This window comes from Glycine max, chromosome 2, assembly GCF_000004515.6.
Source record: "Glycine max cultivar Williams 82 chromosome 2, Glycine_max_v4.0, whole genome shotgun sequence".
NCBI classification, from domain to species: Eukaryota; Viridiplantae; Streptophyta; class Magnoliopsida; order Fabales; family Fabaceae; genus Glycine; species Glycine max.
Window position 1 is genome coordinate 47,926,938 of NC_016089.4, and position 25,683 is coordinate 47,952,620.

General features: G+C 33.0%; 5 protein-coding genes across 6 annotated transcripts; 1 reads left to right on the forward strand and 4 right to left on the reverse strand.

Moving 5' to 3' along the window:
- Positions 1-14: 14 nt before the first annotated feature.
- On the reverse strand, positions 15-5,290 carry LOC100818525 (uncharacterized). 2 transcript variants are annotated; one of them, XM_006575556.4, is made up of 9 exons: positions 5,012-5,290; positions 4,836-4,927; positions 4,434-4,505; positions 4,217-4,323; positions 3,996-4,051; positions 3,294-3,468; positions 2,363-2,446; positions 1,438-1,728; positions 15-1,066 (listed from the first exon to the last, which is right to left on the reverse strand). In XM_006575556.4, the coding sequence occupies exons 1-9, from the start codon at positions 5,195-5,197 to the stop codon at positions 216-218; spliced, it is 1,914 nt and encodes a 637-aa protein (XP_006575619.1). In that variant the 5' UTR covers positions 5,198-5,290; the 3' UTR covers positions 15-215. The 2 variants fall into 2 exon arrangements, with proteins under 2 accessions (XP_006575619.1, XP_006575620.1); XM_006575557.4 differs by lacking the exon at positions 2,363-2,446.
- A 1,243-nt stretch (positions 5,291-6,533) lies between these two features.
- Positions 6,534-11,395, reverse strand: LOC100802353 (dihydropyrimidinase). The gene is made up of 13 exons (XM_003519460.5): positions 11,090-11,395; positions 10,597-10,734; positions 10,441-10,492; positions 9,695-9,964; positions 9,404-9,615; positions 8,856-8,976; positions 8,087-8,174; positions 7,910-7,988; positions 7,621-7,708; positions 7,488-7,528; positions 7,326-7,378; positions 7,034-7,190; positions 6,534-6,880 (listed from the first exon to the last, which is right to left on the reverse strand). The coding sequence occupies exons 1-13, from the start codon at positions 11,177-11,179 to the stop codon at positions 6,689-6,691; spliced, it is 1,581 nt and encodes a 526-aa protein (XP_003519508.1). The 5' UTR covers positions 11,180-11,395; the 3' UTR covers positions 6,534-6,688.
- A 1,159-nt stretch (positions 11,396-12,554) lies between these two features.
- Positions 12,555-13,943, reverse strand: LOC102667968 (uncharacterized). Its single transcript, XM_006575558.3, has 3 exons — positions 13,813-13,943; positions 13,113-13,364; positions 12,555-12,929 (listed from the first exon to the last, which is right to left on the reverse strand). The coding sequence occupies exons 1-3, from the start codon at positions 13,825-13,827 to the stop codon at positions 12,867-12,869; spliced, it is 330 nt and encodes a 109-aa protein (XP_006575621.1). The 5' UTR covers positions 13,828-13,943; the 3' UTR covers positions 12,555-12,866.
- Positions 13,944-15,192: 1,249 nt separating this feature from the next.
- On the forward strand, positions 15,193-15,854 carry LOC100802877 (splicing factor 3B subunit 6-like protein). The gene has a single exon (XM_003519461.5). The coding sequence runs from the start codon at positions 15,309-15,311 to the stop codon at positions 15,681-15,683; it is 375 nt and encodes a 124-aa protein (XP_003519509.1). The 5' UTR covers positions 15,193-15,308; the 3' UTR covers positions 15,684-15,854.
- A 762-nt stretch (positions 15,855-16,616) lies between these two features.
- On the reverse strand, positions 16,617-23,827 carry LOC100819061 (calcium-dependent protein kinase 34). The gene is made up of 8 exons (XM_006575559.4): positions 22,996-23,827; positions 18,684-18,827; positions 18,409-18,561; positions 18,159-18,274; positions 17,817-17,984; positions 17,576-17,703; positions 17,383-17,482; positions 16,617-17,055 (listed from the first exon to the last, which is right to left on the reverse strand). The coding sequence occupies exons 1-8, from the start codon at positions 23,672-23,674 to the stop codon at positions 16,960-16,962; spliced, it is 1,584 nt and encodes a 527-aa protein (XP_006575622.1). The 5' UTR covers positions 23,675-23,827; the 3' UTR covers positions 16,617-16,959.
- Positions 23,828-25,683: the final 1,856 nt, after the last annotated feature.

Consider the following 25,683-nt stretch of genomic DNA (forward strand, 5'->3'; position numbering starts at 1 on the left):
CAAGGGCAAAAGAATGTAGAATGAAATTCTTATTGCATGAATGTGGTTCAGGTAATTAAGCTACAGGATTCTCTTATGTTTGTGGAATTGCATATTTTAAGGCCAGGCACCTGTATCTTATAGGTACCATACCTTCTAAAATAAATCAAACAAATAAGCATAAAAATAACTAACATGAATTAAATCTTGACAAGAACTAAGCAGTAAAGTATAAATTAAACTAAAATCCTTACAGAAGACTCAATGACTAGTAGCTCTTCTTCTGTAAGTTTCTTCCAAACTCCACCTACCACGAGACATCCTTTCTCCCCTTGCAATGGCAATTCATTGTTTAATTCACCAAATTCTTTGGTCTCCCTCATCTTCTTGACAGTTGAATTATCAAGTTGAAGAAGGTCTAAAGTGGCATCTCTCTTGGCACCATGTGGGGTCAATTTCCAATTCTCTTCCTTTTCTGATACTCGATTCTGTTTTTCATCATCGATAATGTCAACAACAGGAAGACAACAAGGCGATACTTGATTCTGTTTTTCACCATCAACAATGTTAAGAACAGGAAGACAACCAGATGACCCAACAGCACGGGGCAACATGCCAATTGGACACGGGTTCCATGATTTTGCCAAAGTCCAAGTCTGTGATTTTTTAGTGTCACAATCCATTGCCATTAGTTTTTTATTTTTCATTATCTGTTGTTTAACTAACTCTAGCTTTTTAGCGGCTTCAAGCATGGATTCCTCAAATTGGAAAATGTTCTTTGAAGTCAATAAAGGGCTTTCATCATCTGCACTCTCTAAATTGGACAAACTAATAAGAGAGAACTTTTGAACTTTCTCCATCAAGTAGCTGTCATTCATCAGCTCTGCAAGCTGAAGTGCTGAATCCAGGAGCTGCTTGTTGCAAAGTTGTGATACAAGGAGACATCTACGAAGAAGTTCATGCAAAACTCTTTTTGGCATAATTGCTGTTGCAGAAGGATCTTTACTGAGAATTCCAACAAGCCATGCAAACAAAGAAGAAAGCCGAAACTCTGTCCTCGAGTGTGAAACCCCCATATTTGGGTTATCTACCAAAATTAAAAAAGAAAACACACTATGAGAACAATAATGAAGAAACCTAGCGTGCTAAAGTCACGTGACATAAAATAATCCCAAACCAAAATGAAGGACAATAATTTTAAAACTCAATATCTGACTTCACGTTAGCTCAAGGCAGAAGCAATATTAAAAGGAATTCAATCGGAAAAGAATTTCCATTAGTAGTGCATTTAAGGCCCTAGAATGTATCTGGCATTTAATGAGTAAATAAATGGGGCATCAAATGACAAAAGCACACAAGAAAGATACATCCCAAATACCCCAAAACAGATATTAAATTTCAACCAGAAACTATACATAATGAGAAGGGATAATGTAGAAGGAAAGAATTGCTACCAACCTTCTTTATACTTCATATCTTCCTGAGTCTCAATCATATCAAGGATTTCCTTAAGAAGGTTCAGAAGTAATTCTGGTTCCTTATTGCACAACTTGAGTATGATAAGCTTCCAATCGGCCAAAACATTTTGAGTGGTTAGACCAATCGAAGCACCATCTGCATTCTCTTCCAACTCTGAGGAACTTAAAGCTTTCAACAAATACTCCAATAACACAGAAACAATCTCTGAGGAAAAGGAGGAATATAACTGAAGAACATATTTCAAGATCTTTGTAATTTGTTTCTTAGATCCTGAAAGTATCATGATTCACTAGTAATTAGTACATGAATACCCTGAAACATTATTTAAACTGAAGATACTCTACAACAAATTATTTCAGTTTCACTTATTTTTCAGAGTAAAATAAAAATATCCAATATCTCATATATTAGGAATCTCTCATTTATTTGGTCAATCAGCTTTAAGGAAACCCAACACTTGCATTTTTATGAAAGAAAAAAATTCACTATGAGAAAAAATAGAAACAAAAAAATATGAAATGGCCAGGAATCCTCTTAAAGCAGAACAACGACAATAAAGAAAGAAAGAACACCCACTAAACAAGTGAACCAATCTCTTAGCATAATCAACAAAGGAACTCCCACAAACCAACCTGTGATTTAAACCCACAAAGTGGCCAAGAAAACAACAGTATCCTGTAAGAGAGGTTAAGTAGACACAATTGGTGTTGCATCCTTTCTTTTCTCTTTTATTTTTTGTTATGTAGCCTTTAGACACAATTTACTTCTCTTTTAAAGGATGCCTTGCCACTCTTCCCTCTACACACCCTCTCCCTTTTACACACACGTGTGCGCACACACACAAAGGTATACTAAACAAACACAACAAGTTTTATTGTATTAAGAAATACAAACAATACAATACCTCCAGTTCGTGGTGTTTGACTCTTGCTAACTATAAGAGACAAGAGCTTATTACGCCCAAAAAGCAATTCACTATGCTTGACCCCTTTAAAAGAGAAAAAACACAACATAAGAATTGTAGGAAAAACATGCAGTTGAAAATCATCTTACCAACAAAATAACCCATACTGTCTAGACTTGAATATATCTGAATAGGATACTACACCATTAACTCTACATCTATTAATAATTGAAAAATGACTTGGCATGTGTTACCATTACTATATACTACATAAATTCATCCTTATATTCAAAGTAAAGTATGGTTCTCATGTTAAGAGGGGTGAATGGGAAAAGATAAAATAAGCCACAGGCGGAAATATAAGTTGGTATACAGTTTTTTATTTCCTTTTTCTTATTTTGTCAGGGACGGGGGATAAAATGTGATTATATAGCAATACACAAAAAAAAGTACAATTCAATCATCAACTACATGCAAAGTATATCATATTCTGAAAAAGAAGAAAAAGAAGCATGGACACCATTGTTTCTTCAATTTTTTAAAAATATTTCTTATTTCTGATGGGGGGAGGAATTGGATCAGCATATTAGAGAGTGGAGACTAGGATGAAAGGAGGCCTAATTATTTTATCAAGAAAAAAAAAAACTAGATCCAAAAGGCCAATAATGTGCAACCTAAAGACAGAATACAGGCTCCACAATATAATGGGCCAAAGGATTTCCAACCATCAAATTTTCAAATTGGGATTTTAACATTAAATTACATGCTTTCCCACGTGCACAAGTTTCATGTACATAAATATAACAGAAAATAGGAAAACACAAAATAGAACTTAATGAATAGGTGGAAGGAAGGTATTTGACATAAAATAAGCAAGTGTAAGACAATGATTAAAGTCACAATAGGATCAAAATGAACAAAGCTTACAGACGTTTTGCTTTTAGTAGTGAAGAACTAGACTGGGCACTCCCATTGACTTTCAAGCAGATAGCTAGTTCACGAATCTTAGACTTAATTTCTTTCTTGACATTTGCTATTCCTTCACCATGAAAAGGAATGGCTTTGCTCTGAGGTTCCCAATAATAAGATTTTAACCAATCAAGTGCCTGAAAATATTAGTAAAACATCAGATGAGTGTGGGAAGTGGGTTAAACATACTCAAGTGTGACAGGAATAGCCATACATGTCAAGAAGTTATGAAGAAATTGCCCATATTCAAATAGCTAAATCCACAAAAGAAAACCAGGATGCTTTCCATTTTTCTTTCCAGATACATTTTAACAACAAACTGAAATTTCATCAGAACAAAAAACGAATGTACGACAGTACGAGAGTAATCTAAAAGTTATCACAAACAGTGATTAATAACTGTTGCAAAATGGCATAGATTTCAGTGACTACCATGCATGTACTCTGTCCTTTGATACCATTAACAGAGAAACATGATTTATATTTCATATATTAAAAAATGTTACACAGACTTTGGGAAAGAAAAATTCAGTCCAATAATTTCCTGAATGCTAAGAATGTAACCCCAACCAAGGACCACACACACTTGCTAAGAACTTAATCACAAAAAAGCATAAAGATTGTTGAGACAGATGATCAAAAAACCGAAATGAGTCATATGTACCTTAACAGAAGCACTACGAACAATCTTAAGTGACGGAAGCTCACGATGTGATCCCTCTGCAATTACAGCAATAAGTAAGACAAAAAGCAGGGCACTCTAAACATAATAAAATAAGCAACTATGTGAACTTCTTTTACTACTAATGAAGATGGTGTCCCATTCTATCAGTCAGCAGCAAAACAAAAACAATAACTAACAAGAGTCAAAGGAAACTTGTTCACCGTGGCGAATATCAATCAGCATGCGCGGAATACCAATCGCATCGGCTGCCACTGCTATTGACGTCACTTCTTTCTTGCGTGTCTTCTCAACAACACCATTCACAAGCCTTCAAAAAGTAAAACAATTAAATACCGAAGAGAAAAATTCAAAAAATAAATATTAATGGAAGAAAAAAAAAGCATAAAAAAGGAAACATATAGTGAGCACTGAGCAGACCTCATGATAGCCATGCAATACAGCATAGCAAGCATCTCCTCCGAAAGAGAAGCGTCATTTGATTCATCCTGTCTACAATTAAATCAAACAAAATTGCTTTAATTTACATACAAACATACACTGCTTTAATTAATACATTACATATATTTTCTAGACCACAGGTATCCTCTCCCACTGGAGGCAATCCTGTTTGAACCGGGTAGGACCACTATGGGCAGCAAAGCTCTCCCTCCAAGTATTTGACGCAGCTGCATACCCGGGACCTAAACCCGAGACCTCTGGTTAAGTTGGAACAATTTCACGCCAGTTACGCCAGTTGATCCACAAGCTTGGTGGTATACATTACATTGTTTTAATTAATAAATACATACACACGAAAGTACGGAAAGGAGTTAGGGTTACCTGAAAAAGGGGTCTTTGAGTTGAATTTCGATGATGGAAGCAGTGACTTCGATGAGAACTGGCAAGGAACCTCGACTTCGCCAAGCAGATATCTGAAAGCGCAGAAAATATGGTTAGGTTAGGATTGCAGTTGCAGTACTATCCATATTATGAATTTGAATGGTTAAGAAAGTTACTCGTTTGAGAGCAGAGGAAACAGAGTGAGGGGAATCGGAGAAGAGAGCGTGTTTAACGAAGAGCCACTCATCCCAATTCAACCAAGGGACTAATCTATGTGCGCTTGATGACGATGATAATGATGATGATTCTGTAACCACCACCTTCGCCTCTTCTTCCAACCCTAATAACAATGCCGGCTCCATCCCAAACGTGCTTCCACTACAGAGTCAAACGGCGCCAAATCCCCTGAGCTCGAGGGTTTTGCGCTGTTTGTAGTCGTATCGTAAAAACCTTTTCTTTTGAATTTTTTTTTCAAGTTTTTACAATTTAGAAAATTGGTTCTGTACTAATAAATTTTGGATTAAATTGTAATTTTACTTCTCTATTTTTTATTTTTTAAAATCAAGATATTTAGTTTTTAAATTTTGTAAAATAAATAAATTTGACCCATCCGTTTTTAATTAAGTATCTAAAATCAAATGTTAATTTTAATGTGATATATTGATATTGATGTTATATAGCTAGTGAAATGATATTTATGTGAAAAAAAATTAAAAGAAATATATAAGAACTTATGATATATAGAAATTTATTTATGGATAAAAGATATGAGTTCAATTCTTATAATGATATTTTTCATTTTATTTAATATTTTTTTACATAAATATTATGTCAACAATTTATATAAAATTAATATATCATATCAAAGTTAATATTTGATTTTAAATGATCAATTTATCATCAATTGGAAGAAATATCAAAATTATTGTAAATAATATAATGACCAAAATTATAAATTTAAAATTAAAAAGAGATGAAAATTACAAATTAGCTCAAATTTTGTCTGACTTATTTCTAAAAAGTCTTTATTTTAATCCGTATATTAGCTATGTTTTAAACTTTTAGTCCTTGTACCTTATTTTATAACAGTTTTACATGGTAAAAAATTAACAATAGAGATTAAAACATAAAAAGAATTATATAAGGATTGAAATATAAAATACCTAGATATAGAGACTAAAATGCAAAGGTGAGACAAACTGTAAAAACCAAATGATTAGTTAAACATAAAAAAAAACATTTGGTTTGAAAATTTATATTTCGTTTTCAGAAAATAAAAATATTAAAATTTTTTTGGTTAAACTATTTTCAAAATTCATGAAATGTTTTTCATATAAAATTTACAAATATTTTTGTATAATAAGAATATATTGCTGACAAATTTATGAATAACTATATTTGTTATATATATATATATATATATATATATATATATATATATATATATAAATTATGTTAATTATTATCAACATAATAAAAAAACAACTATGAAAAAATGCCAAATGCAATTATCTTTACATCTTAAATTATATGCCTTGATAAAAATAGCTCTATAACCAATGCTAACTTTCAAACATTTCATTAAACAATGAAACCAGCTTCAAAAAATGATGAGATATAACCAGGTGCATGCAAGAGAGATTCTATGTCATAACAAAGTAGAAAGTTATAAAACAGAAATTGGATGCTATCAGAATCTATGCAATTGCATGTACATTAGTGGAAAAGGTAATACGAAATATATTTATTAGAATATACATATTTTTCTTTATTTGCACAGAACTGGATTAACATCTTTGTTTTTCCACTCTATCAAATGTTGAAATTTGACTAGAAAGGATATCAGAAATTTTCTAAGTGCTGGCTTTGGCTCTCTTTACTGGGGCCTGAAGGGAATTTAGATAAATGGCATCCTTTTTGTCCAGTCCATCAAACAGATAACTATACGGTGGCATTTGGATGTATCTCCCAGTTCCAGGAGTGACCTTTAGTTCATTATTTTCCCAAACAACTCTTCCTCCCACAATAGTCACTTCAATTTTTCCCTGAGAAAAATTAGAGAGAGAAAAAAAAGACTCTGAATCTTGATATTGCATGCCAAGGCTTCAATTGTTGAACAATATACAAACAACCACATGTTGAACAGAACCATAGGACACAAACAAGGCATAAGGAATAGATTATAATTAAACCAGTACCTTTCCTCTTCTTCCCTCATAGACATTTGTGTCCAGTCTGGAGTGGTGGGACTTTGCACTCATCTCAAAGCTCGAATTTGGATTAAGGATGATAATATCTGCATCAGATCCTGGGAGAATAGCTCCTTTCCTTGGATATATATTGAAGATTTTAGCACTGAAATGATTGTAGAAACAAAAAGCATCAGTTATACAGTTATACTTTTGGTTTTTGGCATCTTTACCAAACAGTTTTCCTTTATAGTCATAAGAACTGAAAGATAATTTTCACTTTGATTAACTGAAAATATACCATTCAGTGCTTGTTATCCGGACATAGTCAGTGACAGATATTTGGCCAGATTCCTGTGACATAAATATATAAACCATAAGTTCTAGCAATAAGGTTATCCTGTTCACCATTTTACCCCAACCTGAAAGTAAGGGAGTGCTAAGCTGGAAATTGACATCTTACCACCATGATATCCCATACCAAATGCATTCTTTCTTCAATACCTACAGTTTGCAATGTATATCAGTATGAAAACATTTCAAAATCAGCAAGAATGTATTTAGGCCACAAATGTCCAAGACTTTCACGTGATTACCATTGACACCATTAGGCATTTTACGGAAGTCATCGATTCCACGAGCTTTTTGGGTGGAATTAAAGGCACAATGATCAGTTCCTACCAGCTGCAAATTTTAAAAGGTATCCTTTGGTCAAATAAACAATCTAAGTAAAACCAATAAAATTGAGCTGAGCCGCTGAGGGAATATTGATCAGAAATAATTGAAAATGCTAGGATGTATTTCACAGCTGAGACTATCCTAAGAAATTCAAACTATCATCTTTAAATTGTTTATTGAACATAAGCCTGAATCATAATGTGAAACCTGCAAAACTCCTGTTGAAAGGGCAGCTTGAAGGGCCTTATCATGTCCTCGTTTCCTAATAGGGGGGCTCATGACATACCTGAAACATGAGAATGAACAAGGCTTGTATGTTCTTAAAATTCAAGGCAATAAAAGAACAACAATAAAAAAAACGTTGAAACAAGTGAAGGCACTTGCTTTGCTGCAATGTCAAAGTCAGGATGCCAAAGCCAGGATTCATCAAGGGCTAACCCAGAGGCAATCGGCTCTCCAATTACCCTTTGTCCTGCAGCACAAGAACAGGTTACCTTACTATTACAAAAACAAAGTGATCAAGGAACAATAACACTTAAAAATTAAAATATCACAGTGGAAATGTATAAAGATCCTTTTGTTCATCTTCATATATTGAGATTCAGTCCATCAGTGAATTTTTTCCAGGACTGTATGGAAAGAGGGAAAGTACACCAGGGAGAGGATAAGTTCTCCTCCAAATCATAGAAGTACAAAACAAGGAGATAGAAAAAAAAAAGCAGCTAGGCAAGTCTCTTTGTATATCAAAAATAGAATCTTCCTCAGGAGGCTATTGTCATGAGTAGAAAATACAGAGAAAAAGGGTACATAAGTAACTGTGAACAGTAAAATAAAATAAAATCACAAGACATGAATCAGAATTAAGTCTCAGACTCTCAATTAAGTTCAAGTGACTTGAGTTGCCCTCTGTTTCTACACTCTATGATAGAGTAGAGACAACAGTAAAACTCAAGAGTGGATTGATAAATTGCTCTCAAGTTATAAATTCAAGTGAAATGTCTTCCTTTTGCAATTCTCTCTCAAAAAAGATTGCAAAAGTATTAGTTTTGCTTCAAAAGGATTTCTAATTTTATATGCTATAAATCATGTACTTTCTCTTAATGAATGCATACATTAATAAAAATTGAGACTAACACTAGAAATATTAAAGAACCTGATTTCCGGGCTTTTGCAATTTCTTCCATTGCATCAATGCTCATTACATGAACCACATATAAAGGAGTATTCACAAAATCTGCTAAACGAATGGCACGAGCAGTTGCCTCTCCTTCCAACTACACAGATAACAAAGTCAAATGGAAGAATGTCCTATCAATCACACAGACAGACATTTAAACTTTGCAGTAATCACAAGATATAAGAGGACAAAACCAGTGATCAAGATGATCAAATGCTGGCTAAACGTGGTTAATGAGTTTATCATAACAAATGAAAGCTGAACACAACAAATGCCAAACTAGGGTGGTCTCACAAGTAAACAAAAATTGATAGTAGCAACTTAAATTAGTTAATTTGGCTCAAGTACAGCCAGCACCTAAATCCAATGCACTATGCCAGGAGCCTAAGTTGAAAAGGGAAATTTTAAACATAGGAGTACAAATCACATTCACATATGCTATAGGTTGGTCAGACAATGAAGAAGAAGAAAAGAAACAAAAAATGTTCAATCATTTTCATTCCCTTATTCTGCAAATTCTTTACCACTGCAGGCCTTGAAAGAGCATGCCCTTCAGGACCAGTTATTCCAAGTTCTATCATTTTCTGTTGCCCTTCATACACAGCATCTCCATTTTCCGCATGGACCATGGCTACGGCACCAAGAGACTTGCATTTTTTAAATCCTTTCAGAAGAAGCTCATCATTGATCATAAGAATTCCTTTGTATGCCATGAAAAACTTAAAAGAGTTGATCCCTGCAATTACAAAACATAGATGTACCACCCAATCAACCAAATTATCAAAAATGCATCAAGGAAATAATAAAATAACAACCTTTCTCCTTAACCATGAGCTCCATTTCTCTGGAAACAGTTTCATCCCATTTGGTAATAGCCATATGAAAACCATAATCCATGCAAGACTTCTTTGCCTTCTTTTCATAGTCATCAAAACCAGCTGTCAAACTCCCATTAAGTGGTATAACGAAGTCAATATGCATTGTTGTCCCACCAGCCAATGCTGCTGCCTGACCACTGAAGAAGTCATCAACCGTTGCAGTAAAACCAACATCCATATCTAGATGGGTGTGAGGATCAATGCCCCCTGGTCAGTTAACAAAAGGACCATTCATAGAGTCCTTCGGGAACATAATAACAACAATAATAATGATGACGACGAGGACTATAATAATTTAATTTTTCATGCACTTTTTACGTTGCTTACCAATTAGAAATCATTCCACTTATGATTTTTAAATTAGCATACATGGCAATGGGTTGCTCCCTACTTATATATGTATATACTATTTTTGTCATATTGTTAGTCAATGTAACATGAAGTTTACAAAATTGGACATTTGTGAAGATCCGGCAATAGCCCGATATAGGGTGGTCCGATGCTATCTTAAAATTTGAGATTCAGACAATAGGATAAAAAATGTAACTATCCACACATTCTAATTTAATCTTTTTTTTTTAATCTTAAGAATCGAAGATAGATATCAAAGAGTTTATAACAACTCACGCATTCTAATTTAATTTAACAATAATAGGTGATGAATTAATTGAATAGGTTGAAACCTGGCAAGACATATTTGCCGGTGGCATCAATGACAGTGACATCATCTCCAACCTGGGAATGGAAATGAATCATAAGCAGAAAGTAACAAAAAGCGCAAGGTGTTAGAAAGCAAATTAAGCACTGCTACTGCTAGGGGATTTCAATTCATCAAATACCCTGAAGTTAGGATTAACTGCAACAATGATGCCATCTTCCACGTAAACATCAGCCATCTGTTGGTGGTGACCATTCACAACCGTGCCTCCCTTGATCAACAACTTGGATGATGGAATTTCAGTCCCAGCATCACAAAACTGAATCACTCGAAAAGGACAAACATGAATTAAACATAGAACTAGTGGAAATGAAAATCTCAGCTCAGTACTAATGATCATAGCTACTTAAAACAGTTAAGAATCGAAGCTCTAACTCTTGGAAAACGCAGAACGGGGTAAGTAAATTAGGTGAGCATAGGTCAACACATAAGAGAATTAGTAAATCAGTTGTAACGGACTCTACACTGACATTCACTTACAATTTTTGTATGTAGGATAAGTTTGTTGACTTTTCCAATAACTAAAAAACCATATCTATTCTGATTAAATTTTGTACATTGATATTGAATAATTGAAATATGTAGGAAAAAGAAGATAAGATAGAGAAGTGAACCTGGTTGGATTGTGAAAGTGAAGAGGTAATGATAAGGAAGAAGGTAAGAGAGAAGATATGAAGGAATTGTGATGTGATATTGAACTGCATAGCTTATTCTCTACTCACTGTTCCGACCTGACACACTCAGTCAACGAGGAACCTGTTTTGTTTGGATAGCTGCTGAAAAGAATAAAAAACAGAAAGTTGCAATGGCGATCCAATAATGGATTGTGCTTCCGAACACTTCGGTTAACAAAAGTTAAACTTTTTTTTCTTTTCTTTCTTTAATATGGTGAGAATGAGAAGTTTGTGTATTTTATCCGGAACAGACTTCTCATTCTCAGGTGAATCCTTTTTCTCACCAAAATCAAAGGTGAGTTTTTTTTTTTTCATTTTATGTTTTTAAATTTTCTTATAAGCAGTTTTTGTGTCTTTTAAAATTTTAGATATTCATATTTTTTATATGATATGAAAAAATGTTTTAGCTCCAAGATTTGGCTCTATTAGGAAAGGTGCTGGTTTAACTGTAATCTGATTCATCTAAGGATTGAGTTATTTGACTGCTCAGTGAAAGTATGAGTACGGCACAAATCTCCTTTGTTTTGGTTTATATAGATTTTCTCCAATATCTCTTCGGTTCTCTCTGGACTTTTGACATAATATGTGGGAGTTTCACTTAAAGTATTTGTTTTTTATTTTTATTTTTTTGGAAATAATTTTTTCTACTGTCAAGTCTGAATGTTCATAGATAGTTAGGTATAAGTGGTAGATTATGGAATACGATCTTGGGAGATACAGTTCTATTCAATTAAAGAAACTTATTCATATATGTTGCTGTATATATTGAGTTTGAATTAGGTAAGGCACTTTGGTTTTGCATTTGGTACAACAATTTTGTATATGTGTAACATTAGATGGTTAGAATTCATTACAACATTGGAAAGATTATTCATTTATAATTTATTTTGTTGGCTATCGATGAGAACAATTAATTATTCTTAAAAACTTGCTAGTATGCTAATTGTGACATTTCCCCCTTAGTATATCATTCTCTTTCTCTCTGTTCATTACCCTCTAGGCTTTAAGTATCGGCACTTATTATTTGATCTGTTCATGTTGTGTTCTTTTTGGCTTGTTAGTGTTCTCTATTCAACATGTTCTTGTTTGTATGTAATTCAATAATTGAAGCCTCGTCATGTAATATCAATATTCAAAGTGTTTCTTTCAAGGGAAAAATTAAAGTGACTGCTGCAAGAAGATGAGTTGTCTAGAAAAATAATGAATTGAAGGTTGCTTTTGGTACTTGGAGATATATAAAAATGTTACCCTTTTAGTTATATGTTCGATGGAATGGGCAAAAAGGATTTTTTTTATTTATCTAAATTTCCTTCAAGCCCCAGTAAATTGAGCCAAATCAAGCATTAAAGGTTTATCCTTTTAGTCAAATTTCAACATTTTACAAGGGGAGGAACAAATACGTATGTTAATCCAATTTGTTGTTTAAATAAAGTAAAATACGTATATACCTCCTCTGGAAAGCATCATACGTATATTACAATAGATAATTGATATGATTCATATTACCTTTTCCGCTCATTTATGTACATTGCTAATAGTCTAAAGCTCTCAGAGAAAAAGAGACAGTAGCTATAATAAGATATTGTACAATATGTAGCACACTCGGACTAGCTATGGAAGTTGTTGGTAAGGTTTCTATCAAACTTGTCTGATCTACATAAACATGTTAGATGTCATGGATCCATAGTGCTTTAATAGAATGCCATTGATTTGAAAATCAAGTAGCGGCTATGGTAGGCCTAATACAACAATTTATGTAGGTTAGAATCCTCTTTTTCCCCTGCAAGATAATAACCAACAAATGAATTAGAAATTGTATTACTTAATTAGACTCTAGATATGGGAGAGTAGTTACTCAGAAAAAGGTATTGTTTTGTGACAAGTTGAAACTCCTACCATGAAATTTGAAGCAATAAACATAAATAATTTTGTAACTGAAACTGAAGAAAGAAAATAGTCTTACCATGACAACATGATCCTCATGAGCATGAGAATGAGTATGACTGCGAACATGATGACGAGGGGCTCGACCATGATTGGAATTAACAAAGTCCCTTTCACTCCCAAAACTTTTCCTTCTTATTTCAATCAGATTGGCCTTTTGATGCTTTTTGTTTTCACGAGCTTGAGTGAACATCACTGTATAGTCGATAGCTCCTGGTTCATTTTGGTCCCACCCACCAAATTGTGGCACAGACATCACAGGAGGTCTAATCTGCGCAATGATAATTGATAATAGTATTAGTTAATACCTTAATTGTTGCAGAGTTTGTATAGAGGGATAATTGGAAGAACTTTCATCTTGAAGTTGTATTGGTTAATATACTCATGATGATTAATGCACACTAACCATTTCAAAATGTGATTTATTGAATAATCATTCTGAAACCAGTAGTAACTTATGAAACACCCAAATGGACATTAAACAATTATGAGGAACCTTTGAATTTTCAACTTGAAAAAAGAATGATGCTTATTAACAAATAGAACTACAATTATAACTATATATAGCATCGTGAATTTCCTTTTCTTATTCCATATACTTTTTTATTGATTCCTGCCATGGTTGAAGACTATTGCGGAACAAATCATTTTGACTACTCTAAAGGTAAAAAATTTATTTTTCCTTCTATCTTTTATGTAAATTTTAAGCTTAGAATTACCTCCTGTCGTTCCATGGACAAATGGAGAGGTGAGGGACCTTGGGAATATGGAGCTGCGACTACTATGCAAATTAAGATGTTTATTACTGATTCTTCTTCAAAATATAATGGGAGGGTGTCTGGATGTTCTAGTCATGGGGTATTTTAACTATGAGAAACTAAGATAAAATTAAAGTTTTTGTTATGCGTAGTACTCAAAATATCCTAGCTTCAAGGAGTGGATCAACAGAATTAACGTGTTTGTAGATATGAAATCTTGTTTTTAGAGCAAAAGTAGGACAAATAAATGTGGTTGTCCACTTACTACTTTTCTTCTGTTATGAGCGTGTGCAAATTAGAACATGTTCTCCAAGTTTAAGGAAAATATGATGGCTATTCTAAAACAGAAAAGATATTTATAAATAACTTTTCACTGAAGAAATGTAAGTTCACAAAAATAAAACCCAACATAACTTGCCAAGCTAATTTCTGGTACGCGCCACTTTTAGGTAGGTCAAAATTTTTCTCTTGTTGCTTTCTGCATAAGGTTCTATTTACTATTTTTTTTCCTATTCATTTACTTTAGAAAAATATATTTATTTTGAAAAATGTTGCTTATTTATCTATTTTCATTTTTAAATGTTTGTGTCCCATAAATTATTTTGACTTGTGTTGGGTTCTTAATAAATAAATGTAATATATGTGGTTAGTTCAAGAAAAATTGAATTTAAATTCTTTATATAAAATTTTAAAGTTCAACTCATATGGATAAAAAAAATAATTAAAATAAAAAATTATATTAAATATTATTATTCAATAAAAATTAATCGATAATAAAATTATTAAATAATAATATTTCGTGTACCAGTAACATAGTAATAAGAAAATAATATATTCGTGAAGTGAGATAAATAACCTAATTAAACTTATATTCATTTTCATTTATCCTCAAATTTATACCTAAAGAATAACTTCACTTCCCACCATGGATATTACTCTTCGAGTACCCATCAAATACAAATCAATTTTTCATCCTATGCGAGTTGTTTGTGAAGATAATATTTATATTTCAATACCTATTGTTTACCAATACAATTAAACTAAATATAATGCAAGGCCCATCATTAAATTAGTTTTAATAATTAATATGATTTTTTTAGTAATCTAAAATTATAAATGAAACCAAATTAAAAATCAAGAGTTTACTTTTTATATACTATGAATATAAAAAATTTTATATTATTAACTAATTAAAAATTACTATTAATTAATTTTTATACTATAATATAATTGTTCTATATACTGTTAATGCAAAGATTATTTAGTCTAAAATTAAATCTTAAATTTAAACTATTTTTATTTTTATATTTTTGTTGTGAAGGTTCTTAAACGAGTGGATATCTTCAACGCCACTATAAATAAACCGAGCCCAAGCCAAACAAAAATCTAAGTCAACAGTAAGGTTACTTATTCAGTAGTTCTTCTCTCTCGAATTTTCACTCACTTTCTGTGCATCAATGGCGGCGATAAGTCTCCGGAAGGGGAACACGCGGCTTCCGCCGGAGGTGAACCGCGTGCTGTACGTTCGGAACCTTCCCTTCAACATCACCAGCGAGGAGATGTACGACATCTTTGGCAAATACGGCGCCATTCGCCAGATCCGCATCGGCACCAACAAGGACACTCGCGGAACCGCTTTCGTCGTCTACGAGGACATCTACGACGCCAAAACCGCCGTCGACCACCTCTCCGGCTTCAACGTCGCCAACCGCTACCTCATCGTTCTCTATTATCAACAAGCGAAGATGAGCAAGAAGTTCGATCAGAAGAAGAAGGAGGACGAGATCGCGCGCATGCAGGAGAAGTACGGCGTCTCCACCAAAGATAAGTAAATGTAAAATACTTCGTTCCTTCTCGGAAGTGCCTAGGGTTAGGGTTTGGGTTTTCGAGACTCTGTTTGGTGGTTTTATTGTACTGTTATTGTTGGAGTAAGTATAAGTGAGTATGAATTCATGTTTACGATGTTATTTGTGAGAATGAAATCAAATATAAATTCATCGGAAGTGCCTTGTGGTTGTTGGTTAGGGTTTTTCGAGAAACTCGCCTCTGTATTTACTTTGGTTTAATTGTGTTGCCGTTCGAGTTGCTATTGAATAGTATAAACGGTTAAACTCAATGGTGACGATGTTTCCCACACACGTTTTGAGTGAATCGAATTGAACATTGCATTGACTCTACAATGTATTGTGCTAATCGCTGTTAATTTCCTTGATGCTACATTTGAATCTAGATACGCAGCTGAATTTGGCATTAGTTTCAACAGAAGAAAGCTTGTATAATGCTTTATTGTTTATGCTTCCGTCAGCGTGAGGGTTAGCAAAAAAAGAGAGGATACGGAAGATTTTTTTTTTAAAAAAAAATAGATAGAGAGAGAAGGAACAAAAACAGAGGGAGTTGGCAAAACAGGGATAATTTCTAGGTTATTTTTCTTTTGTATTTTCAAAAGTCTGAAATGGGGGGGGGGGACTCGAACGGTGTTGCTCCTGGCTTTTAGAAGGACTTTTGTCTTTGGTAAATTTAGGTTTTTTTCTGCGTTCTGTTTGTTGTCTATCTATTGAAAATGTTGAATGAGAATCATTGAAATTTGTTTCTGCAAGTCAAGTTATATGAGGTTTCTTCTTCTTTGAGGGTTTTTCCTTCTGTTTTCCTAATCTGAATTCATTTGGTTTGACATTGGCATTTGATGTGTTGAGCCTAGTGTAATAAAAAAATATAAACTTAATATCGAATGTATTTGAACCTTGTGTTGAAAAGGAATCAGTGCATAAATAAATAATTCTTTTGATTTGATTCCTAAGTGAGCAATGATTACAATACAAGATCTGTTGCAATTTTTCCCAGCAAAAGAAAAGGAAAAGGAAAAAACCAAAACCAACCAATCAAATACCTAGCATATGTTAACATTTCTCAGAGGTTGGTTTAAGTTCTTTTCCCCCTCTAATTGTTTTCCACCCTGACCTGACCCATTACCCACATATATCCCCAGTCCAACCAATCATTTACCATGCTGGACACTCCTTGATATTTCACTCATCATCATCTGCACCACCCAAAGACACGGCTTAAAGACATGATGATACCTGTTAAATATCTTTACATAGTCCCCAACTAATATACGGTTGAATCACGCCTCTTCTTGGTACCAACTTCTAGTGTTCCTTTGTTCATCATTGCAGCAAACTCATCATAGTTAATCCGGCCATCCTGCACAGACATACAAGTTTTTCAGAATTTTTCAGTCATGATTTAGATATGCTGTACAGTAGTATGCTAATTGTTAAGCACATATGTGATAGTAAGTTATTTGTATTAGAACTAGAGAAGTGTTAGCAACACACTCATGAAAATCACACGATTTTTTGGTCACATGATTTTCTGGGTCTCACAATTAATTTAATGAGTTTCATTTATGATTTTGTAGCTTTCAATAAATTTTGACCAATAATACTTTAATAGAAAATGTATTAGCAGGAGGGTGCAAACACTCCTCTTAGAATTATGAGTATTTAATTCATTCAGTATAGGACTTACATTATCTGAGTCAACTTCTGAAATGATTTCCTTCATGTCCCTGCCATCATGCATGTTAAACTCAACGAGTGCCTGCTCTAGTTCTTCAATGGTAATGTACCTGATTATGACAAAGCAATGAGATTAGAACCTTTAACAATCAATTTCCAAAGGGGAGGCTGATATATATTCAATCTAGTTGTTTTTTCTTTACCCGCTGTTATCTTTATCAAAGTATTGGAAAGCAGTATAAAGATGATCTTCTTTGTTCATTCGGTTCATGTGCATTGTTGCTGTAATGAATTCATCGTAATCTATGGTTCCATTGCCATCAGCATCTGCCTGTAATATACAGAAGGGAAAAAAGAAAATAGTCTAAGTAATGGCATCAGAAAAATTACTGCCGGGAAGCTATTTTGTCATATGCAGTATTTTGAAAAGGAGAGATAACTTACAGCTTCCATTAATTGCTTAACTTCTTGTTCCGTTAGTTTAGTCCCTTGTTTTGCAAGCCCTTGCTTGAGCTCTTCAATTGTAATGGTTCCACTGTTGTCAGTATCCATCCCCCTGAACATCTGCTTCAATCCCATGATTTCTTCCTCTGATAGGCAGCCCGCAATGACCTATATTCATATGTAGATTTAACATCATATTAGTTTTGGATTTTAAAAACTCAGTTTTTTTAGTTCAATTTATTATAGTCTGTGACTTGCATCAGGATAATTAGTTTGTTTTTCCACTTCTAACTAGAATGTAAATATGCACGAAGAATGAAGAGAAAGCTAAAATAGCATTACCCTTAGAGCAACTTTCTTGAATTCGTTCATTGCTCTGAACTGTTTGAGCCTATTCAGTACTGCGTTGTCAAGAGGTGTATCTGGTGCTTCTCCATCCTCCTTGATCCATGGATGATCTGTTTTTCACATAAAGTAAAATGTGCTTTATTAGAATTGCATTGAACCAATCTGCCCGGGCTATAGTAAAATTAATATGTAAATCAAGAACATGTAGTCGAATTCATAGAAAGGAAGTCAATATTATACGTACTCAGAACTTCGTAGGCCGTCATCCTCTGCCTGGGATCCGAATGCAACATTTTCCTTACAAGATCTTTTGCTGCAGGTGAAATGGATGGCCATGGATCGCTTGTAAAGTCAACATGGCCTCGTAGGATTGCATTGAATATCCCATTTTCGGATTCTGTCAAACCATTTTTATGTTTTGGTTCAGTTTCAAGTTGTGCAGATATACCATCAATTTAAGAAGAATTATATTTTGTTGGTTATGAAGTAGCTTTAAGATTTGAGTAAATGAATACAAACCTGCCCAAAAGGGAGGAACACCGCATAGAAGAATGTATAACATGACACCAATACTCCAAATGTCAACTTCCGGTCCGTATTTTCTTTTTAAGACCTCGGGTGCAATGTAATATGCACTGCCAACAATGTCCTTAAACATCTCTCCTGTCAAAAGGGGATGAATTCCATATTATTAGAGTATGCTTCATTAGAATTTGAAAATTGTGCTATCATCCTAAGATTATATTGATAATTCTGTCCATTTCTTAAGCAGTCTCCCAGCTTGATGTTTAATCACACATTCAATCTTATAGCAGAAAACTCTAAATAAAAATTCTATTAAAACTGGTGGTATGATCAGTTCTTATCAATATCTACTACAAAGTTTTAAATTCCGGTCAAGGTTGTGATTTTGTCATAATGAAGGTTTTGAATTGTGGTTGTAGTTTTGTTGTGGTCCTTGATATTGTTAGAAATGACGGATAAATACAAAAGGTGCATTCAGATTATGGTTGCATAGAGCTCAAAAATCTTGACGCTGAAGCCGAAATTGCGTTCACATACTGTTTTTTAAAACCTATATGCATGATGAGATTTAATTTTTTTTAAAAAATAACAAAAGAGCCAATTATTAGTTCCATGAATCCATTCTAAAAAAATCTTTTCCATGACCCTAAAAAATAAACATGCCATGCACGTTCTTCCATGGTAATTAATTAAACTAACTCTCCTTTTCATTAAACCAAGCCTGATGACAAATCTATACTATTAACAAATTAAGGGTACTCAAATGGAAACTTTTAACAATTGGCATTCTAGCATTCATCAGACCAATCAGACCAAAATGACGTATTTAAATTTTAACTTAATTTGGAATTAGGACAATTAAGAATCCTGAATAAAAAAAAAATAAAAGAATTAAAAAATAAAGTGTTTAAAAGTGTAACTGTCTGTCTGATAAGAATGAACTGCAAAATTTCCTAAAATGGGGTCAAAGAAATGCAATGAAACGAAACAGAGAAGAGAAAAAACCTTCCCGTGTACTTCTCACATCCAAACCAGATGTAAACACCAAAGCAAACGCCACTAGCAGTTGGCATTAGGGAAGAGTGTTTTCACGTGAATGGTAATTCCTTCCACATCCAAAGCAAACCTGAATTCTAATAAGTCAAAAGAACTACATTTTGGCATTTGGGGAAGGGAAATCGAACAAAAGCATGCAAGCATGCAGCATAAGGTGGCTCTAGGACAAAGTGGTTTAACGAAAATGGAGATTTCTTGGAGGATCATATGGCAACATCATTTTCCATTATGTAGCTGCAAAAAAGGAGCGCAAAAATCGCCAAAATGGAAATGTAGCTCATAAACCCTTATCGTGAGGACAAGAGCTATGGTAATATTTAAATATTTTAAAATTTGAAATTTAAAATTTTTCGCTTTGGAGCTTTATTTCAGAGCCTTATACGCAAAGTCTGCATAACCTATAACTCTTATAAATATGTGATTTAGGGTTTTTCGATTTTGTGTGCTAATTGTCAAACCATAAAGAGAGTTTTTTTTATTAAGTTGTTGAGATTAATGCTGAGAAAGAGAGTTGGAGAATCATGGTTAGAGTTGTTCGTTTGTGAATGGTATATCATGTTTGAATCCACAAACAAACATCTACAAGCAAAATACCATTATCCATGGAGGTGGTGCTGGTGGACTCAAAGGTTTGCTCATTTTTGCATTTTTTTAATTTGTGATATTTTATATATTTTTACTCTGTTTTGAATGTAGGGAGATAGAGTGCATGATTTTGTTGAAGAAAACTCTCATTTATAAGTTTGAGAATAGTTAACAAGAAGGAAAAGTATATTCTATTTAGTTTTTTGGTGTTGCTGACAAGCAGTATTTATAGAACCACCCACCACAAACACAAAATTGTGTTTCAATACCCCATTAAGGTTGCATTTGGTAGATAATGCAACTGTTCCAAATTCTCTCTATGATTTTGTATCTGTGAGAGACATTATTGGAGGTGGTTATGATAGTGATTATTTAGTTGGTTGGTAAGGTTTTTATTCCTTGCAATCATAAAATTTTGTTAAATTTTTAAATTAAATATTATACTATGTGGTCAAGTTAAAATGATAAAATTTTTAATTTGCATATATGTCATGGATATTCTGATGGGTATTGGGACTGAGAGAGAAAATGAAAAAAATGGAAGGAGGACAAAAATGAATGTCATCCAAATAGAGGCTGAAGAGTAAGAGATATTTTTACTTTTTCTATTTAGTTCTATATGGTGTTTTATATGGTTTTTAATTTATTTAAGTCTTTGTTATTTTCCATATTTTGGAGAAAAAAAGGTTTAGCATAGAGTGTACTTTGTTTGGTCTATTTGTGGATGAACTTAATGCATTTCTTGCATATGGAGAAGTTAAAAATGTTGTTGTAATAGTCCATCTAGCCAAAGTGAAATATTTCCAAAGCACTTGAATTTTGTCTTCTAATTATTTAAGAGATATTGTTAAATAATATATGTCAACTGCGGTACGGTCATTGTTTACTTTTTAATTTAATATTTATTTGTTTTAAAATGTATACAAAATACATCTTCAAAATTGTATGTGTGGTACAAGGGTTGTGTTCAAAGCTGAATGTGAAGAAGTAAAGGAATTGGCAAAAAGGTGATGATATCGCAAAATGGTAAATAGAGTAATGTCAAAGTTTTTTATAGGCTGATTTTATTTATTCATGATTTTTTGAAGAACAACGCTCGAGTCACCCTCTCAAGGTCTGAGCCAATTAACTAATTTAGCTGCATTAAGTATGTTAGAGGGGATTTCTGTATAATACACCCAAGAAGACTACAAGTGCTCTTAAAGACTTTTTTGAGGTAAAAATTGTTGATATAAAATTAAAAAATGATATTATATATGTTATTTCTAATACTAATTTATTTTCAAATTATAGGATACCTCTTATGTAGTTTTCGATACTGCAAAACATGTCGTAGATGATAATGAAGGGTGATATAGTGCTTGCACATGCAACAAGTCTGTCTACCCTGATTCAAAGATGTTTTTTTGTGAAAAATGCAACATGTCACGAATGTGGCTTTAAGGTAATATTTGTGTCACTTATTTTCATGTTTTACCTTATCCTCTTATTTGACCCCTTATGTATTGTATTGTGTATATGTATATATGTATGGTATACAAATAAGAGTTTGAAAATCTATAAAATCTGAGGTAAATTAAGGTCAATACCAAAAAAATAGTCTTAGTGTTTTTTAAAAGAAGTTACATATGATGTGATTAATATGATAGGTTTGTTTCTACAATTTGTTGCAGGACCTTGTCTCAATATAAATTAACTTATATGCTATTTATATTATAGCCATGAAAGTAGTGTAAAGAGCACAAGTATAGATATTGAAGTTTCATGGGCCAGCAGTATTGCAAATGCAATTTTGAGGGACAAGATACAATGTGATGTTAGTTGAGTATGAAAAAATGACAATCTGTATTCATAAGAAGTTTATGGCATTATAATTTTTTGCACAATGTATGTTGCAAGTTTATGACAGCAGTACTAAAATTCTTCTGCACTATATGGTTGCTGAAGTTTTTTTTGGAGATTATGCTTCCTGTTTTTTAGAGATAATGCAGCCATCATGAGAGTAGTGATCTAATAGGAGAGTTAAGCTATACATTTATTAATAAATCAAGAATTCTTATAAATTGCAAAAATTATCTTCTTATTTACTCTCCCTCACCCTTAATATTTATTATTTATATGACCATTAATTTATTTTTTCTTTCTTCCTTCAACCTTCGTGTATTGAAGTTCTCAAACACTATATATTGTCACATATATAGACAAATGAGTAATAACTTTGTTTTTTCCTGCTCATTTGCTTTCAACTTACTCTTTTATTTATTTAATTTTTTTTTTGCATGTTGCAAAGTAAACTACCACATTATGTATAAATTATTTTCATGTTATTAATCATAAATGTTCAAGCAAATATTGAACCATGCGTAATTTGTTCATTTAAATTTTTTTATACCTTTAATTGAATAATAATGGTATGATAGTCAATTATTAAAATCAATAACTAAAATAATAAATTTTATCATATACAACCAGGTTAAAACTACGTTCAAATTCACATGCAACATATTTCAAATGTTAAATTGACAACAAATTAATGTTAGGAGGGTTAAATAAAAGGAAAAAGATTATGAAAATTATAAAATTATTTATTTAAAAGGTTGTTCATGGGAAGGTTTAAAATGTAATAAAGAAAGAAAGAAGAGCAGAAGAAGAGAGAAATATTGACCTTGCTTGTAAAAAACGGAGAGACCGAAATCAGTGGCCTTGAGGGGTGCATTCTCATCCTTGTTCAAGAGAAGGAAATTCTCAGGCTTAAGATCTCTATGAATGACTCCCATGGAATGGCAAGTGTGAACAATCTGCACAATGGTTCTCAACAATGAAGCCGCAGCACGTTCAGTGTAATGTCCCTTTGCAATGATGCGATCAAAGAGTTCGCCGCCTGCACACAACTCCATCACCAAATGAACAGATTGCTTGTCCTCATACACATTAACAAGTTCCACAATGTTAGCTTGCCCTGAGAGATGATGCATGATTTGCACCTCCCTCTTAACATCCTCTATATCCTCCTTGTTAACCAATTTTCTCTTCGCTATGGTCTTGCATGCATATTGCTTCCCTGTGCTCTTGTGTGTGCACAAATGTGTCACACCAAACTGCCCTCTCCCTAGCTCTTTCCCCATGCTATAAGTGCTTTTCACGTCCTCCATCGCCCTTCCGAGCACCGGCCCGATCGCAGCCGGCTTCGACTGCTTGGCCTTAGATGATGGTGGCGGGGTGGTGGCGGCTGCGGTTGCGGTTGCGGTTGCAGTCGCGCCTCCGCCTCCGTTGTCACTGGTTGGTTGGTTGGTTTCTCTTTTGTCCTCAGTGTCATTGGTGCCACCTGAGCAACAATTGCCCATGGTGGAATAGAAGGGAGAACAGGAACACAAGGGTTGAAGGGAGAGATATATATAGGTCAAGGTGGTGTGGTTTCAGGGAAGAACAACAATGTTTTTGTTGTTGTTGTTGTTGTTTTCTGGAGGGAAGGTGTTGGCATTAAGGAAAGAAAGTGTTTGACGTTGGGAGACGAAAAAATTGTCTAAAAAAAAGGAATGGGGAAATTTGAAAGGGTGTTTAAAAGGGTTGTGAAGAAAATTAATTAGAGGGAGGCATTAATTGGATTGAAGGAATTGGAAAGAGTCGCATTGGAAGGGTAAGGTTTAATACGAACAAGGGTGGGGAGGAGTTTTCGGAGAGGGAATAAAAATGGATTTTGGTCTGTTTTTTCATGTCAAAGGACGTGGAGGTCAAAAGATGTGGACACAATTTAGTTCCAAGGTGCAAGTTGTTACTAACATCGCATGCTAATGTATAGTTTTTGTTTTTAATTATAGTGAAAATGTGCCAAGTCTAAACTTAAACTTGTCTTGATCATGAGCAATAGTTAGTCTTGAATATATACCGTCTTCTTTTCAATTTGAGTCAATACAACTATGCTACTTATGATGTATTTCCCTCATTAACAATTTGTTTATTTTTATACATAAGAGAAATATGTGATAGGATAAATAATATATGATGGAAAGAGAAAAAAAAAAGAATGTGTTGTAGAAAAAATTAAGTAAGAATAAATCAAAGTCATATATTATTAGTCGCTCTAATATTGGTTTAATCTTATTATTACCTTCAATAAAAAGATTCATATATAAGTGAAACTCATAATGTAATGTCATATTAAAAGTATTATATGACTTTGTTAAAAGTTCTTATGAAGCTTATTCGGCCTTAACTCGTTATATAATAACTTGTGTTGAAAATTGAAAGTGTTTAGTTAAATTGAGGAAGGTAACTTATGATTTTCTTTTTGCAAGTTATTTTTAATAAATAAGATTATTTCAATACTCTCCATTGCAACAATTATTAAGAGCGCTCTTAATAATTAGATTATTTGCCGCGACGTGGCTTATTCTTTTCAATTCTTTTTAGTTTAAAATAAAATAATGGATCGGTATCTCAAAATAATATATAACCCTGACTAATTTAATTCAAAATCAGATGCGTTTGTCCCCATACCTGTTCTCTATTTTTGTTTTGGATGCTGCATCATTCATCAATAATACCAAATCCTTTACACGAAATTTCTCATAATAATTACAAAAGCTGTAATTAATTTGTTTGCACCATGTTGAATGGGGAGGATTACGCAGTGTATAAGCAATCAAATCAGCAAAATGCGAGATCAGGATGTGAGAGAGAAAGACAATTTAAAGATTTGGAAATTACTTAGCAAAACTCAAAAGGTTGAGAAAAACAGATTTTCCATAGATATTTTTTGTCAAATATTAAGCAGAAATCACCTTTCTCTCATAAAGTAATGAAACTAGTCTCTCTCTTTTTTTTTATACATAATTAGTCTTCCACGTAACAAAAAATGAATGAATTTGTATTCTATTTTCCTCATCTAAATTTACGAAATGTTCTTTTTTGTAAACTGAGCAAAAATGCAAATATTCTATTCCTAATAGAATCAAAGGAAATTATTCAATTGGAACTTATTTAATTTCTATTTGTACTTTACAAAGTTTGATTTCACGTTCTAAGCATTTGACAGAGCTTATTATATATTGTTCTTCTCTATATTGAGGTTGTGCATTTAGTTGCAAGAGAATGGGGAGCTGAAAATAAGCATTACGTGAGCCAAGGATGATAAATAAGAAAACAGGAATCCTAGTAACACTCTCTAACACTCTTTTTGAATACTTTTGTTTGATCGATTAAAATTTATTAAAAATTATTAATTTTAATAGATTTTATTTTTCATTTAATATAAATAAGAGAAAAATATTAATTAAGAAATAAAACCTATTAAAATTAATAATTTTTAATAAATTTTAATTAATCATAAAGAGAATATTCGGAAGAGAGTGTA